Source organism: Crocodylus siamensis, chromosome 2 (assembly GCF_052110815.1).
Source record: "Crocodylus siamensis isolate JL-2025a chromosome 2, ASM5211081v1, whole genome shotgun sequence".
Classification (NCBI taxonomy): domain Eukaryota; kingdom Metazoa; phylum Chordata; order Crocodylia; family Crocodylidae; genus Crocodylus; species Crocodylus siamensis.
The window spans coordinates 182,116,378-182,132,823 of record NC_143396.1 but is presented as its reverse complement, the minus strand read 5'-3'; the positions used below and the strand labels follow the sequence as shown (position 1 = coordinate 182,132,823).

Below are 16,446 nucleotides of genomic sequence, written 5' to 3'. Positions count from 1 at the left end.
ATCTTCACAAACCATCTTGGAATTCAATCATTACTATTTGAACAAGTTTTATTCTTTAAAACACCATTTATGAGCATTCAGCAGTAGAAAACCTCTGAATACTAAACATTTATGTGGTAAACTAAGGAGAGAACTATGTATGAAACAAACAAGTAACAGATAACTCTCCAGAGATTAGGGTGGTTGGACGGCATGATTTGGGATGAAACTCTTGATATGCAAAAAAGAGCAGGTTCTCTCATTATTAGTTTATCTTGTTCCTAGTATATCCTGTGTGCAAGAAACCCTGTAAAGAGCAACTTTTCTGAAGATACTTCAGAAATTCTTCCTCAAGACCTAACCACACCAACAAACTGTACAGGCAAGTCAAGCAGATCATTAAAATAAAAGAACCCTTTCAAAACTCATACAATATTTCACATGGGAGATTGATGAAGGATTCAATCAATGCATCTCTGAGCTCCGTCTCGGTCTTTAAACACAGGCAAGTCTATATTCCTAAATATGACAGTTTCTTGCTTTTGGTCTAATTCAACCAGTGCAGTTAATAAGTAAAATAAAGCACTGCAAAGCACTACACTGTTAATTTATGATTGTAAAAACTGTTCTTCCTTAGTTTGGTGTCACTTGAAAGGAAAAACTCCATTCGTCATAGAGAATGAAAACCAGGATAGAGCAAGATTTTTGTTCCCTCTCTAAGGAATAGTAGGTGGAGTTATATAAACAACAGAGCAATGATCAAAGAGAAATCTTGGGGCTGCAACATACTAGCGTATTAAAGAAACAGAGCCTTTTATCTATCACGGAGGAAGGAAATAGAGCATTGAGACGAGTGCAACATATACCATTAAAAATTGAAAACCAAGTGAGTAATAGAAGAGAGAATGCTATTAATTAAAGTTTACATTTTCCTCTGCTCTGTTAAAATGACAAAAAGAAATGCAATGCTTGGTGTTGAGATTTCACTTATTTTGGAAAGCTAGGTAAATTGCTCCATTATAAGCCATATTTTTTTCCCTGAATGTAATGAAACAAAGCACTGTAGCATGGCACATCATTTTTATTCATTGCTAAGCAAATGAAGACAAGGCCTACCTTGTCTTCCACTCTGTTCAACCTGGCACCAACTGTGTTATTCCCTCGATCCTTGCTTTTTTCTGTGAAGCAAGAAAAGTTTTCAAACGCATATACAGGGATAGAACCATAGCATGTAGCATTAAGATACAACAGAGAGCTGGTAGCTGGCCCATCAATGCAGTGTAATGGCTGAAAGCTTTGTTTCAAAACAGCAGCTTTCTTCTCTTACTAATCGTTAGGCCAAGCCATGCCTTTTAATGGCCTTGAAATCTAAGGCACTTTCTCTTATTTTTATACTTCTGGGTAGAAGATTTAGCTGTTTCTAATTGGGTTTTATGTTTTTAATTGCAGTTTTTAAATGATCTAGAACCACGTAACGCTCTAGAGCCAGCTTGGCTGAGGTTTGATTTTTATTTTTTCTAGAAATGAGAAACCAGAAATGAAATGAATAGTCAAGAGAATATATTTATATATGTATATGTAGCAGGTCTAGTACCAAGGGTGGCTGTTGCAATCCCTGGGGGCCATCCAAAACCTGCCTCACTCCAGCTCCTTGGTATATTCCCCCAATTATTTCATCTGCCACACCTTGATGTATACGAATTGGCAGGCTGCCCCTAAATTCTGGGGTGATCCTGGTTGCCTCTACTTGACCTAGCCAAATTCTTAGTTCTACTGTTGCTCCGTGGTCCCTTACTCTGCCACCCAATTATTCTATGCCCAACTGGCCCTTTCTAAGACCTGCAATTACCACTTGACCCTTTCTTTACCTACTGGCCCTTTCTGTGCCTCAGGGCACTGAATTGCTTTAAAGGTATTAATCACAGCCTCTCGCCTCCCCCATAACTATGCCCATGCCTCACAGATGCTGATTACCATCAGTTAATACCTCCAGCCCCTCAGCCACTCATTCCTTTGTTTGGGTGCCTTGTTTGTCAGCCTTTATAACCTCGCCCCCTTTTTCTGGGTGTCATCTTCAGCCCCAACCCCCTCAGCCTCAGCCCTTACTATGGCCTGCTCAGCCTCAGCCTCTGCTCAGCCACAGCCATGGCACAATCAGCCTCAGTGTACTCAACACCTCTGTTCAGTACAGCACTTAAAACCCAGAGTGCCCCCAGGAACTGTGTCACGTGGCCTCCCGTCTATCCCTACAACCACAACCTGGTCCTCAGTCTTTACCGGCCTACAATAATCCCACCATCACCAATTGCTGTTCAGTTCCTCTCTGCAGGGTCTCCCAGGCATCTCTTCTGTTAGGCTCTTCCTTTCCCAGCACTGGCCCTACTCAGTTACCATAATCTCTGACCCCTGTACTAGCAACTCCTTCCCTAGCACAGCCTGGGCCAGATTGCTCACTGGCTCAGGAGCTGATCTTATATATTCTGGGTATCCACATCTTTTGGTCAGGGCATCCCCTGACCAACTACAGGTATCTTCCCTGAGCATAATGAGCAGCCTGCTCTCAGCTGCTGCAGTTTGCCTTTCTACTTTGCTCTGCCTTATTGTTTTGCAGTTGGCTACCACACAGCTACCTTGTAGTCTTGTAGCCTCTATCTTCTGGCTTCCCCTGGCTGCTTATTTTCCTGTGGCTATCCCTGGCCTCAGCTGCCTACTTCAAATTGCAGGCTTCTAATGTTGCCTTCTCATTGTCTAAGTGGTAGAGATTACAGGACCCTGCTACAGTACAATAACATTGCCAAATAAAATACTACTAATGCATGGCATTTTGGTTGTGATTTTCATCTGTTTGAAGATTTCAAAATACTATGTGAATATGGTTAATTTCAGTTTCACAGCCTTGCTGTGAGTACAGTCCCCATTTTACAGAAAGAGTGCTGAGGCAGAGACATCAGAGTTGACATTTTCAAAAAAGATTGCCTACAAGTAGGTATGTAAATAAAAGAGGCCAATTTTCAAAGGCCCTGAACTTCATATCATAGCTTTTAAAATTATCACCCAGAATGGAAAGTATTGTTATGAATATTTTCCATAATAACATATTCTAATCTGCTTTGCTCTTGGCATGCTTCTTAAACCTAGGTTTTAAAGTTTATTCTAACCTATCAATGGGTCTAGCCTGAAGATCATGACAGGGGATTAAGAGTCAGGCCTCCTGGGTTCTATTCCTTGGGTCACTCACTAATGCATCCTGCTACTTTGCTCAGCTCTTCCAAGTCTTTCTGTGTTTCATACACGTCAACTGAAGTACACTGATAGATGGTTTATTTTTCTGAGTGCATATGATACATAAAAGTTTCTGAGCACCTGACTAATAATTCTTAAGTTTCTTCATTTAATCATATACAGCAGGTATTTTCTTAAGTGTGTAACTGACAGACTGCTTATATTTCAGGAATACTATGTTTGCTCGCTTACCACACACACCCTTTTCCCCAAAATCAGCCCGCCAGAATTGAGATGCATATTTTAAGCAAGTAAACTGATTTTCTTTGCTGGAATAGAAAGAAGTGTGGAATGGAGCAAGTGGATGCTGTTAACTTATGGCCATCAAGATGGCAACCACTTCTCTCTGCAAACAGCAGAGATGGAGGCCAGTGCCAACCTTCTCACAGCTGCTAGCCTAAGAGCTACTGAGCTGGCTGAGGGGGGGTGAGCTGCTGCATGCAGTCTGTAGTATTTTAATGAGGCCTGTGGTATGAAAGCAGCACTACTAATTTACAGGAACCTATATAAAGAACTATTTACAGTAAAAGAAGTAGTAGTCTTAGTAGTGCCCTTGGAAGGGTCTGGGGCCTAGCCTTATTGCTGTTCTGCCACACCTGAAAATTCCTGATGCCTCACCCAGACCATATCCTGAGCTGCCATGTTTCCCGGACACTGTCACACACAGAGCCAGGAATCTTGAAAAGTCTTTTTTTCCCTACGTTCTGCCTTCCAAAAACAACATCCAGGTTTTATTTGGAGGTATTTGGTATGTGAGAAAATATGGTATACCAACTTATGACATGGTAACTTACCTGAGACAGAAATAAAGAGAGATGGCTTCCCTATAGATTGGTCGAGCCTGGAAATTGAAAGACATTATTTATTGTCAGAAAAAGAAGAAAAGCATTCCTCAGATTTAAAGATATACATTCTGGGGTCAGTATGAAGCACCTTTCTCCAAGTAGCACACTGTAAAGTTCAAGTAGTTCTACTTCACAGTACAAATTAAGTATTAATTTGAACCAAGGCTGCCTCTAGAAATTGAAAACCATCAGCTCTATATGGCTAGGTTAGTGTTTTAGCCATTTTATAGGTTTTAGTGACTACTAATGTTCATAGTGTTAATTTTTGTCCTCCCCCCCTTCCCCCCCAATGCTTCACTTGTCCGGTTGTGCTATCATCTATGCTCTCTAGTTTTATAGCTTGATAATAAGATCTTTGTAGTGGGCATTGTCTTTTTGTTAAGTGTTTGTATAATGGGGTTGTTGTCTACAACTGGGTCTAACAAGTGCTCTGGCAATACATATAGAGATATAAATAATAAATGGTTCTAAATGATTCATGGACCTTTTATTTACAGTCTTAGAGTGATATTTTTTGTGAATTACATAAAAATATTCTGTAATTTTGTATGGGCCTGCTGTACCTACCACTGTAGTCTTTTACATCTTCTTGCACTACAACCTACTTACTACTTTTTATGGACTACTCTCCAGAGACATTTACAAATTAAGACTATTAAACTTTGTAGCATACCTTCGCTGTAACTCTTTGATTCGAACCATCAAGTTGAGATGCCCCTGAGAATACTGTTCAATAACATCTCGTACATCATATGGTTTTCTTGCTTGCTGTTAAAAAAAAGAACATGAAAAGCCTGATAAATACCACAACAAAGAAAAAGATCTGCCTCAACAGGATGAGAAAGAGTACGTTGTAAGGATTTTCTCACTTATTAAGTATATGAAAAGATATTTAGACTTCTGAAGTTCCTTATACTGTCCCTACTACCTTACATATTTATTGGGGTTTACTCATGAAGATCTCTACAACTCCCCATTCCTCTTCATACTCTTCCAAAAGAACAGAGGTTACATATTTTCAAACAGGTTATTGAGAAGATGCTAGGCCAAAGAAGTGTTTGAAACTTGCTCCTAGATAATATCAGGATAAAAAACTTCAGGGCAAATGATAAACTCAGAGGCCAGGTGCCAGGGAAGTGCTATCTTTGCACATGCAAGTCTTACTCCTCTAAAGTCAATAAATAGAGGGTGTGAATTTCATACTAGCCCATCAGACTAGCAGCACTGAGCCACCATGTTAGAGAAGCCTGCCTATTCAAATAAGCCTAATGTGTTAATCATGCTGTGCTAGTCACCTCAAAAAGGCCCACACTTTGATATTAGACCAACAAGCAACATTGGTTACACAAGAGACCTCCTCAAAACCTGGGTCTACACATAAGTCCAACACTGTAGTTCTACTGTTATATAAACCAGGCATAGACCTGAACTGAGATGTATATGCAGAAAACAAGATGTCTGATAAAAATTTTCTTGATGTAATTCCAGCAATACACAGTGGCTAAGCTAATAATTCCCAACAAAGCTTCTGCCTTGGTGCACAGCCAGCATGACAGAGCTGCTGAGTAAGTAACTGCTAAGAGCTTTTGTATCAACTTCAATAAAATCATGATCAGCTGTTGAGGAACTCATCTTAAAAGTGTAACAGAAAGCTGCATTAAACCCCAGTGCTATCTGAAACAACAAAGGGAGAAAAAATTGACTTAAACATATCTAAAATGAATGGGACATTTTACCCCTTCCATTTTAAATATCTTTCCACCTTTGAAGGTGAAGAGCTCTTTTGGGAGATTATTTTCCAGCTTTAAAGATAAATAATAAATATGATTTACCAAATTGTTTGCTCTCCCTCACTGTTCAGATCAGAAGGGGCTAAAAGAACAACTGGACTCAAAGGCAGTGGCAGGCCTAGGTGCTTGGATAAGGTGAGTTTTGAAGTCAGATGTGACTCCACTATGATGTAGTTGTCTCCACAGTATCCAGAATACTCCTGGGAAGCCTATAGCCGGCTGTTCTGCTTCCTGGAGAACACTCAGAAGCCTGGGGTAACGCAGCCACCACCCAGGCACTGGTCTCAGGTAGGGCTCTGTGCAGTCCAGGGCTTCCAAGGAGTATTCTGGATACTGTGGGATTAAATAGTTATCACTTTCTTAAACAGTAATCTATAAAAAAGAAATTTAGTTAGCATATACTGTAACTCTGGATCTCTCAGAATTAATTACTGCCTTACTTATACACAGAATAATCTCACTGTCACCAAAATTGTGCTATGCATTGTATGGAATCTACTGGGGACTCAAGTTTACTTCACCCTACATGCAGTTACATCATATCCAAGTATATTTAAAATGGCACCTTATTAGACCAAGTAGGAAATCACAAAAAATAATTCTTTTTCTGCAAAATCTTTTTTTGTTCTGCAATGAAGTTTAAAATCCAAAATCGGCTAAAAAATTTTTTGTGATTTCCTAATTGGTCTAATAAAAGGTATCATTTCTGAACCAAGAGTTCTAGATTTTTGCATTTCTTTTTGAGCAATACGGCTACCAAATACATCCCTGAAACATGGAAGATGCTGAATTTTAGCCAATTTTGGATTATTAACTTCACTGCAGAAGAAGAAGAAAGATTTTTAAACCTCCCTGCTTGCCATTGGACACCTCCAGGGAAGGAATCCTACCTGATCTACACAAGAAAGAGCAACTCAGAACAACTCAGAGACAGTCTCACAGAAACACTCTCATGGACCCAGAGGCACAGGTTTTCCATCACCAGCTCCCTCTGCAAAAATGAAGTGTATTTTCTACCTATGGGGACTTTATACCACCTTTAATCTTTCCAGAGCCTGATGAAGGACCTTTGAGCCTGGAAGCATGCAGAAAAAGATTTTTTTTTGGTGTTTCCTAGTTGGTCTAATAAAAGGTATAATTTTGAACCAAAGGTATAATTTTGAAATACATTTTTGTATTTCTTGCATATGAAGCTTTTATTAGAACAGGGGTGGGCAAAATGTGGCCTTTGGGCTGGATGCAGCCCACCAGGTCATTCTATCCAGCCTGTGGGGCCCCTAAATATTTAGAAAATTAATATTTATCTGCCCCTGGCTCCCCGTCATGGGGCCCTCAATGGCTTGCCAAAACTCAATAAGCGGCCCTCCGCCCAAAATAATTGCCCACCCTGGTATTAGAACAACCATAGTAGAGCTAAGGGAATGGTCTTCCTGTCTTGCAATAATTTTCAAAATTTCAAAAGTTTTTCCATTCCAGCTGCAGCTGCAACCAGTTGCAGAGAAAAACCAAGTCACAATAAGCCAGTAGTAGGCACTCAACTAGGATGTGAAGGAGTCCTGCTCTGCTATTTTTTCCACATCCCAGGTAAATGTCCTGATCATTGGCTTATAGGCTATTTTGGAGAAATTTTCTTTCAGGCCCCACATGTGCATGGTAAGGGGCGTAATTGTGGGATCCTGCATAAGATTCCATCATGCCTCACTGCTAGTGCAAGGGGAGCCCTGCAGCTCCAGGATGGGGAGATCACCAATGTGGCAATGCTCATGCTTTGGCAGTTTCATGCATCCCCGAGGTGGGGATGGGGGTCACTGGGAGGCATGCTGCAGGAACACAGTATCCGACTCTGGGTTGCAGAAGTTGCAGGGTGCTGCTGGGACCCAGAGTCTGCAGCTGCTGGGGCTGAGTGTCCCCAGCAGTTGTGGAACCCAAAGCCATGGCTGGGCAAGGTGTACCCATGAGAATGGGAGCCCATAGCTCATAGGGCTCCCAGCTGAACAGCTGTCCCTGCTACATGTGCAAATTAAAGCTCAATAGGAACCAGATATAAAGTTAGTAAATATTTTTAGGTCTAACTTTACAGCTAGTTGGAGCTTTTTATTGTATGATAAGTACTTTGCACGTGTAACTGGTCTCAAGGTAACTGCAGTTAACCAGTTAATTGGGTGATACCTGCAATGTGTCAAGGGGGCCTCAGCCCAACCTCTTGGAGTTGTTTCACTTTGTATAAATAACTATTTATTGGAGCAAAAAATTGAATATGGACCGCCCAGAGCCTGATGAGTCCCTGACTACTGGGGTACAATGTCAGTCTCCTTCTGGCCCAATGAATATTTTATTATTGTTAGCATTCTGGATCATTTATTCTCAAGATTTTACCAGGTATTTCATTTAGACCCGGGCTCAGTAGCCTTTTACCAGTGCGGGTCAGAGCTTGTGACCTGGCCATGGCTTCAGGCTAGAAGTCATCTTTCTGCTTGCATTCACCTTTGCCACAGATAACTGATACCTCTGCAGCAAGAGAAGCAGAGATACAGCTGAGCAGGAAGCTCCGCAGCAGAGTTAGCTCACCTCCATGCCACTGATCCCCTATACTGTGTCAGACCTTCATTGGCTGTACTGGACCTCTTAGTGGGCTGAATCCACCCACAAGCCATAGATTGCTGACACCAATCTAAATATTAGAAGCCTTTTCTGAATGGTGTTTCAGCTAAACAGATACCATTCTTGCAAAAAAACCCAGTTTTGCAAAACTGATATTTTGACATTTTTCAACGGAAAAAAAATATGTTCAGAGCTAGGATTCCTGAAAACCACCTCTCTCCTAAGTATCTAAACTGATTGCAAGTCACCAGAAAGGGCTGCTTACACACAGTCTGTATGCTACTCCACTCCATCAGGAATGCTACTCAAGTTAGAGAAAAAATGCTTTCAGGGATGCCAGTAAGAACGTCATAATATTTTATGGGGACTTTACTTTTAAAATCCTCAGCTAATGAACTTGGCTTCATAGGCTATGTCTAGATTGACAAAGGTTTATTTAAATGACTAAAGATATAGACAGGCATCAGCATCGGAAGTTCCTGGCTACCTATTTCAAAGGAAGCAAGGCCCTTATATTGTAGGCACATAAGTATCTTTTTATTTTTTAGGCATTCCCCCAACCCAGAAAAATCCCATTTTTCAATGGGACAGAGCTGCCACATATATTTCCAAGATAACAGAGGTAACAGATGTTAGAACCATCACATTTTTATGTGCAGAAAAACTTTCACCGACAGCCCTGAATCCTCTCTGTCCTGGAGTCTGGGCTTCCATAATATTTGGAAATGGTGGCAAATGCCTTATTTTATATCAGGAGGATAGAATATTTCTCATGCAACTTGAGTTATGAAAATGGCAGCTGCTGAGGGGGCTGGAATGTCAGAAATTTCGGGGGGGGGAGGAAAGGATTAGCAAGCAGGTGAAGAGGGCACAGGTGAGGGATAGATGAATTTACCACAGGATTCTGTGATTTTTCACATGTACGTGGCGGACAGGAGGAAGAGCAATATCCATCTGGAGGCAAAACCCATGGTGTACATTCATTTACTCTGTGCTATTTGGGCATTTCACCTGCCCTATTACCAGAAATCCTTTTCCCCGGGGACTTAACCTAGGATTCCAAGCCCCTGTTCAACTCTGCAGAGCTGCACTCATTTCAAAAGCCTAATGACTTAAACTCCAATCACTCAACATATTTACTCTGCTTTCAGTATGAAGAGATGGAGTCCCATTAAACTATATTATCTCTGATTGTTCCAAAGCCATTGTCCTGCTTCATCTGGTTAAACGTGGCCAGGATATGGAAGCATTTGTTGCGTTTATTTTTTGCAAAGGTGTTAATTTGAATTAAACTATTTTCCAAACATTGGGTAAGATTTATTTGCCAAGAACAACCTAAATAGCAGCTCCCCAAGCAGCCCCACATCATGGAATCTCCCCTGATATGCAGACATCCTAGTGTGCTTCCTCCCATCCATGCACATGCACGCACACATTCACACAATGCAGGCAGCCTGGTCTCCCCCCACCCCCCCCATGTACATTTGTGTCGGCAACCTTCCTGTCATCCACTGCCCGCTCACCAGCTGCAGGACAGGCAGCATGGCTTCCCCATACCACATGCAAAGCACCCTCTCCCCTCCCCACTATACACACTACTGCCTTCCAGTGTCAGCACCCTGAGGACACTGATGCATGTGGAGTCCATCGGAGCGCAGTAACCAAGTGATTAATTGGGTCTGCTCCAATGTGCTGTAATTACAGTCAGAGCAGCCTCAACGCACGTATATAGGTGCCTATGTTCCCTTTTCAGGGCAATGAAACCAATCCCCTCTTGAGCCATGAATCCCCTCTGTAGCTATAGCAAAGGTCAAGAATCTTTGCCTGGATACTCACCTGGATTATGTTTTAGGTCCCTCCCAATCCACTAGGCCAATCTACTCTTTATAAGGTCTTAGTAGGCTAGAGTAGCATTTGCTTCAAGATTTCTCAGTGTCTTGAAACAGCCTTACACAAAGTTTTAGCTGTGTGGATGGGGATTACCATTTAATTTCTTAGAGGGATGTTGCAAGCATATTCCCTCTCTTGCACACACTTTGCATAGGGCATTTGAACTCCACTGCTTTTTAGAAAGAGAATTCATAACCTTTCCACAAATTCCTCAACTGTCATACTAGTTTTCCATAGGTTCGTAAAACCTGCTCCTTTAAAAAAGCCGTCAGTCCAAGAGTGTGGGCAATGCCCCCTCCCCGCTCACATACAAACAAAAAAACCTGTAATACATTTTGAAATAAAATATATAAATATGTTTGCCTGCCACAAGAAAAAATTTGGGCTCAGTGACTGGGGGGATTCCCTTTCCGCACCATATTCAGTCAATTCTAAAACAACAGTTCCCCCCATTTAACGTGGGGAAAAGGCCTCTCATCTGAGAATCAAGTACAACTTGATGGGAATGGGGGGCAGGTGACTACTGTGGCCCAAACTCCTGTCCCTACCCAAGGTCAGGGCCTTAGCCACAGCCTCAGTTGCTACCCCCACTCTCCCCCCAAACTGCACTAGACACTGAGTCAGCCCTGTTCAAATGGACAGGACAGTTCATATTTACATATTATTATTGGCAATTCTCTGCAAACTGAAGAGATACTTCTGTCTCAGTTATACACATTTCAATATTTGGAAGGTTTTCTTTTTTCTTATACTACAAACTTCCATTGTAAATCAAAGTAAAATTTGAGACTAGCTGCTCTACTTTCACCCTGATAGCCCTTTGGGCACCCTAGAGAGATGGTGCCCTAATTACTACTCACCCTAATTTGAAGGAAGATTGATTTAGCTTGTTTTCAGTCACTGAATAAAAACATGCTATTAGAATACAATGGCACACATTTTCTACAGCTTTGTTTAGCACTGCCAGAATAGCTTTTTGAAGGAAAGAATTTGCTTATACAGCTTAAGCTTTTAAATAATGGAGGTTGGAAATACAGTGGCTTTTTCTGAATACAGGCTCCACACTAAAGTGTCATCTTGGTGCAATTTTCTCTACACAGTACTTTTAAAGAGTTTCTCTCTTAAGGTTCAGTTCATTATATTGAAAGGGACTATACAAGGCCTATGCACCATATATATTCCAGTTACTGTGAGACTATAGATAGGACTTTAGGGCTGTATACATCTTTTATGGCCTATTGTGCAGGGGTATAATTTTAGCTTTTAGTACCTTTCGCTTTCTCCAAGGTATAGATACATTCAGCAGACTCATGTTCTACATCTACTGACAGATGGAACAGTTTTCCTTAATCTCCTGAAGTTTTTTCATTATTAGTCTGAATGCTTATAAAATTACCACAGTTTATCACCTCATTTTTACATTTCTCTCTCTCCATATATTTATTTTTTTCCCTTGTGCATCACATCATTAAGCAAATTATATTCCATTCTGCCAGATTCCCCAAAGCAAATTACAAATAGTGGGGCAATCCTTAATTGTTGAAGTAGATAGAGATCACTATCTTGATATGCACATCTGGCCAAGTAGAGAAGGACAAAATCATGCACAAAAATGAACCCTTAAAAAAAAAGCCTCCCTTAACTAGAATCCACTGGGTGCCAATTGCTACCACCTAATAATTTTACCCGTGGTATAATTTTTGTGGTATCAAAAATGAAAATTCTATAACTATGTTCTTCCATTATCAATAGACTGGTAAAATAAGCTTGAAAGCTCAGAAAGGCACATATAGAAGGGAAGTTTAACTTCATAGGAATTAACAGATTGAGCCCCATCTTGCATTCAGGGGTGGGAAGTTGGAGTTGGCTTGTCATTGCAAGCTTTTCTTTCCTAAAGGACAGCAAAGTTGGAGACACAGTACCAGATTCACTTCTGCCTGTTAGGCACCTAAATGGATATAGGCACCTAACTGTGATCCTATGCTACCCTGCTCAAGTCCCTGAAAAAATGTTATATGGGTGAAGTGACGCATTATACTTAGACGATACTATATTTGTAGAATGCTCAAAAAGTCAGAGCATGTTGTGATCAGCCACAAGTTAAGGGTGAATACCATTTCTTGCCTGCACAGTTCTGACTTGCTACTAGAGAGCTAGTGAGCAAGGATGTGGCAAGAGCCAGGACACCTGGGGCACATCCAGCCATGCAGTCACATGCAGATTGTGGTGCCATAAACCTCTTTCTAGTGTCACAAACTGCGTACCCAGAATGCTAAAATATTCCCTGCTTTGCAAATTTGCAGCACATGGGCAAATTTGCTACCAGGATCTCAAAAACAACAACAAAAAGGCCACAAAAAAGTGGTGTGGCGCATGTCTCCATAGCATGCACCAGAATACATGGATGGATGGCTGTTCAGAGCAGTGCTCTGGCTACTGGCCAGGCTTCCTACTCCTGGATCTGTACCCCTACTGCACCAAGACATCAGGTAATACTTCTGGTGCTGGCTGCAGCCTCCCCTACCTGATACAAATTGCTGTGTGCTGAAGCGTACATTCAGAGGTATGTGATGGGGCACAAAGCAGTAGTACAAATTTGTGCTGCTGCTACTTGCGCCACTGTAAGTTCATGCCCCTGAATGTGGGGACATACCCTTGGGCTCTATCCCTACTCTGACAGAGGGGGAGTGGCAGATGGAAAGGACATACAACAGAAGTATAAACTTCTCATTTTATCTTCATAGAGCAGACTGACGTTATCCTAATATAAGCTAGGTAGAACAGCCCAGGGTTAACCCTTGCCTGAAGTGGCATAACTCTGAGACACTCAGAGGGCACTCAGCATAATTTAACAAGCTTTAACATGTAGGTGCACTGTCCCCGGGAGACGGGGCGGAGCTTGCCCGCGGCGGCGGCGGAGCCCAAGCGGGACATCTGCCGCTTGTTTGCACCGGAAGCCGGTGCCCGTGCCAGCAGCCGGGAGCCGGCAATAAAAATGGCCGGCCGGAAAGAACGGGGCAGGAGTCCGGAGAGGAGACTCGCTGCCGCAGAGGCGGAGGCGGAGGCGGAGGCTCCAGGAGGGGAGCCGGCAGACAACTCCGCACTGGGTGGGAGTGCGGACCCTGGCGAGGAGTGGCCGCCCGCCCAGGCGGACGGAAGGACAGTGGTGGCAGCCGGACCCCGGACCCCGAGCGGGGAGTGGCGGATCAGCCCGGAGGACGAAGATTCCAGCGACGGGGAGTTCTGGGACTGTGCACCTCCAGCTCACGGGACTTACAGGTCGGGGTCAGGGCGGGGGCCGGGGAGGGCACCGACGAGGCACAGTAAGCACCTAGACCGGTGCCGGACACTAGCGGCCAGGAACCCGGTGAGGAGTATCCCCGGGAAGGCCCAGGTCGAAGTCTTGGTGCTAGCCAGCTAGGTTTCTCACCTTAGACGAGGAATCCGGTGAGGAGCACCACCGGGAGGGTCTGGGCGAGAGCTGGGGCCTCGAGTACAAGAAGACCCAAAGGGGCGTGAGGCCAGGGTGAAAGGGGGCGGCGGAGCCCCGCAACGTCACTGCCGGGGACCCCGGGCTACGGAGAACCAGGAGCCGTCCTACTGAACCTAACAGCAAGTCGTGGCGGGCGAGAACCAGGGCAGGAACCTGCTGATCCAACATCTGCTCCGGAACAACGGCATCCCAGGGTGAATAGCGGCACCTGTCCACCGTGAGCCGCTATTCCGAAGGGGGTTCACCCTCCCCCACTTCTCCAGCCCGACGGTCACAAGTGGTGCGTTGGCCGGGAACCTCCTTCCCCGTTTAGGGGATGATTTTTTTGAAATGCAGGCAGCCGAGATGGCGGCGACTGATCTGATGGCCCAGACGCTTCAGGCTGTGACCCAGTTATTAGGTGCCCAGCAAAGGATGATGGCGCAACAGGGTCCCCCGATCATCCAGATGCCGAGAATGACGACGGAAGACAATCTGGAGGCCTTCCTAGAGGCGTTCGAGCGGCAGGCCATCATACTCGGGCTCGATAAGGCCTACTGGGCGAGCCAGCTAGGGACACTAGTGGTAGGTAAAGCCCAAGAGGCTTATAGAGCCTTATCGCGAGAAGAGGCCCGTGACTATGAGGCTGTTAAAGCTGCTATTTTATACCGCCTCGAAATCAACCCGGAATACTATCGGCGACTATTTCGGGCCAAGAAGGGATCTGAGGAGAGGCGACCCCGGGTATTATTACAACGCCTTAGGGATCTGTTCGGTAAGTGGGTCAGCTTACCCACGTGCACAATGGCCACGCTGGTGGATAAGATTGTAATGGAACAATTTATAAATGATCTGGAGGAGCGGATACAGAGGTGGGTCCGCCAGCACTCCCCTGAGTCCTGCGAGACCGCCGTAAAGCTGGTGGAATCCTTTATGGCGGCCGAATGGCACTACCCGCGCAAGAGGCGAGGGCCAGGGCCTGCGGCGGGGAAGGAAATGGAGCGACGTAAACCAGGTCCCAAAACCCCAAACCGGGATGTGGTGTGCTTCCATTGTGGAAAGATGGGGCACTTCACCCGAGAATGCCCAGGGCGGGGCGCAGATAGGTGGCGGTCCCAGGGATGCCCTCATAGGTTGGGAGAAAACCTCCGAGACCAAGTCCAGGGGGAGCCGATGGATTGTAGCTTTGGGGCAGGGAAGGGCGAACCCCGGTGGGAGCGTCCCACGGTGAGAGCCCGAGTGTAGGGCCGCCCGCTCTCGGCCGTCTTGGACTCGGGGTGCGCCCAATCTTTGATTAGGGCGGAGCTCCTCCTGCCCGGGCAGCAGTGGCAAGGGGAGCCCATAAGGGTGGCGTGCCTGCATGGGGAGACCCAGGCCCTTCATCGAGCACGGGTGCGGGTGCACTTTATGGAATTTCGAGATGAGATATTGGTCGGGGTCGCCCCTAAGCTGGCATGTGATATGTTGTTGGGTAGGGGTTTGGCCCCTCTTTACGATGTGTTAGAAAGGGTTCGGGACCTAGAAACAGCCCGGAGGGCTCAGTGGGTTGGGGATGAGTGGTTCGGCGAGGCCGAGGCAGAGGAGCCCCTCGTGGACTGGCAGGACGTCGCTAGTGGATCGCAGTTCCGGCAAGGACAAGAAGAGGACCCAGAACTATGGGAGTTGTGGATGAGGGCTCGAGACGAGCGACACCAACCGGAGATGGAGTCTGATGGAGACAATGAGTTCCAGGTGAGGCATAATCTCTTATATCACATCCGGCGAGGGGAGGTTGGCGCAGAGGCGGGGGAACAGCTGGTAGTGCCAGGCTGTTTTCGGTAGATGGTATGGCAGTTGGCTCATGCTAACCCCATGGGGGGGCACCTGGGCAGGGACCGGACCCTGGGGAAGATATCCCGATGGTTCTTTTGGCCCCGGATGAGGGAAGACGTGGCCTGGCGGTGTGCCGCATGCCCGGTGTGCCAGAAGGCTAGGGAGGACCGGCCTCCACGGACCCCTTTAAGACCCCTGCCCATTGTAGATGTACCTTTCTCACGGGTTGCTATGGACGTGGTGGGCCCGTTGCCCCGTAGTAGTAGTGGCCACCAGTACATTTTGGTATTCGTGGACTACGCCACCAGATACCCGGATGCAGTCCCGCTGCGGTCGGTAACAGCACCGCGAATTGCGGAGGAGTTAGTGCGCTGGATCTCCCGAGTGGGAGTGCCCCATGAGATCCACACTGACCAAGGGCGGAATTTCATGTTGAGTGTCTTGTGCGGGGTATGCCAAACCCTGCGGATCAAACAACTTCGAACCTTGGTGTACCACCTTCAAACCAACAGGTTGGTAGAACGGTTCAATGGTACCCTGAAGAAGGTGCTCTGACGGTGCGTTCAGAATGACCCACAGCGTTGGGACCTGATGCTGCCGCTAGCATTGTTTGTGCTGCGGGATGCCCCGTCTGAGTCCCTGGGGTATTCCCCTTTTGAGCTAGTGTTAGGCCACCGCCCCCGGGGCCTGCTACAAATTCTTAGAGAGGAGTGGGAGCAGGGGCCCACGGCCATCATCAACCCATCCAGATATCAACAGGATTTCCAGCAACGGG

General features: G+C 45.2%; 1 protein-coding gene across 5 annotated transcripts in view; it reads right to left on the bottom strand.

Annotated features, from left to right (window-relative positions):
• The window catches only part of KCNQ1 (potassium voltage-gated channel subfamily Q member 1), a 613,215-nt gene that overhangs the window by 171,783 nt on the left and 424,986 nt on the right, over positions 1-16,446 (bottom strand). For all 5 annotated transcript variants that reach the window (XM_090032512.1, XM_090032508.1, XM_090032510.1 and 2 more), the window contains 3 exons: positions 4,780-4,874; positions 4,056-4,102; positions 1,096-1,157 (listed from right to left, as the gene is read on the bottom strand). In XM_090032512.1, the coding sequence (XP_089888638.1) occupies positions 1,096-1,157; positions 4,056-4,102; positions 4,780-4,874 (204 nt within the window). The remainder of the gene's footprint in view (positions 1-1,095; positions 1,158-4,055; positions 4,103-4,779; positions 4,875-16,446) is intronic.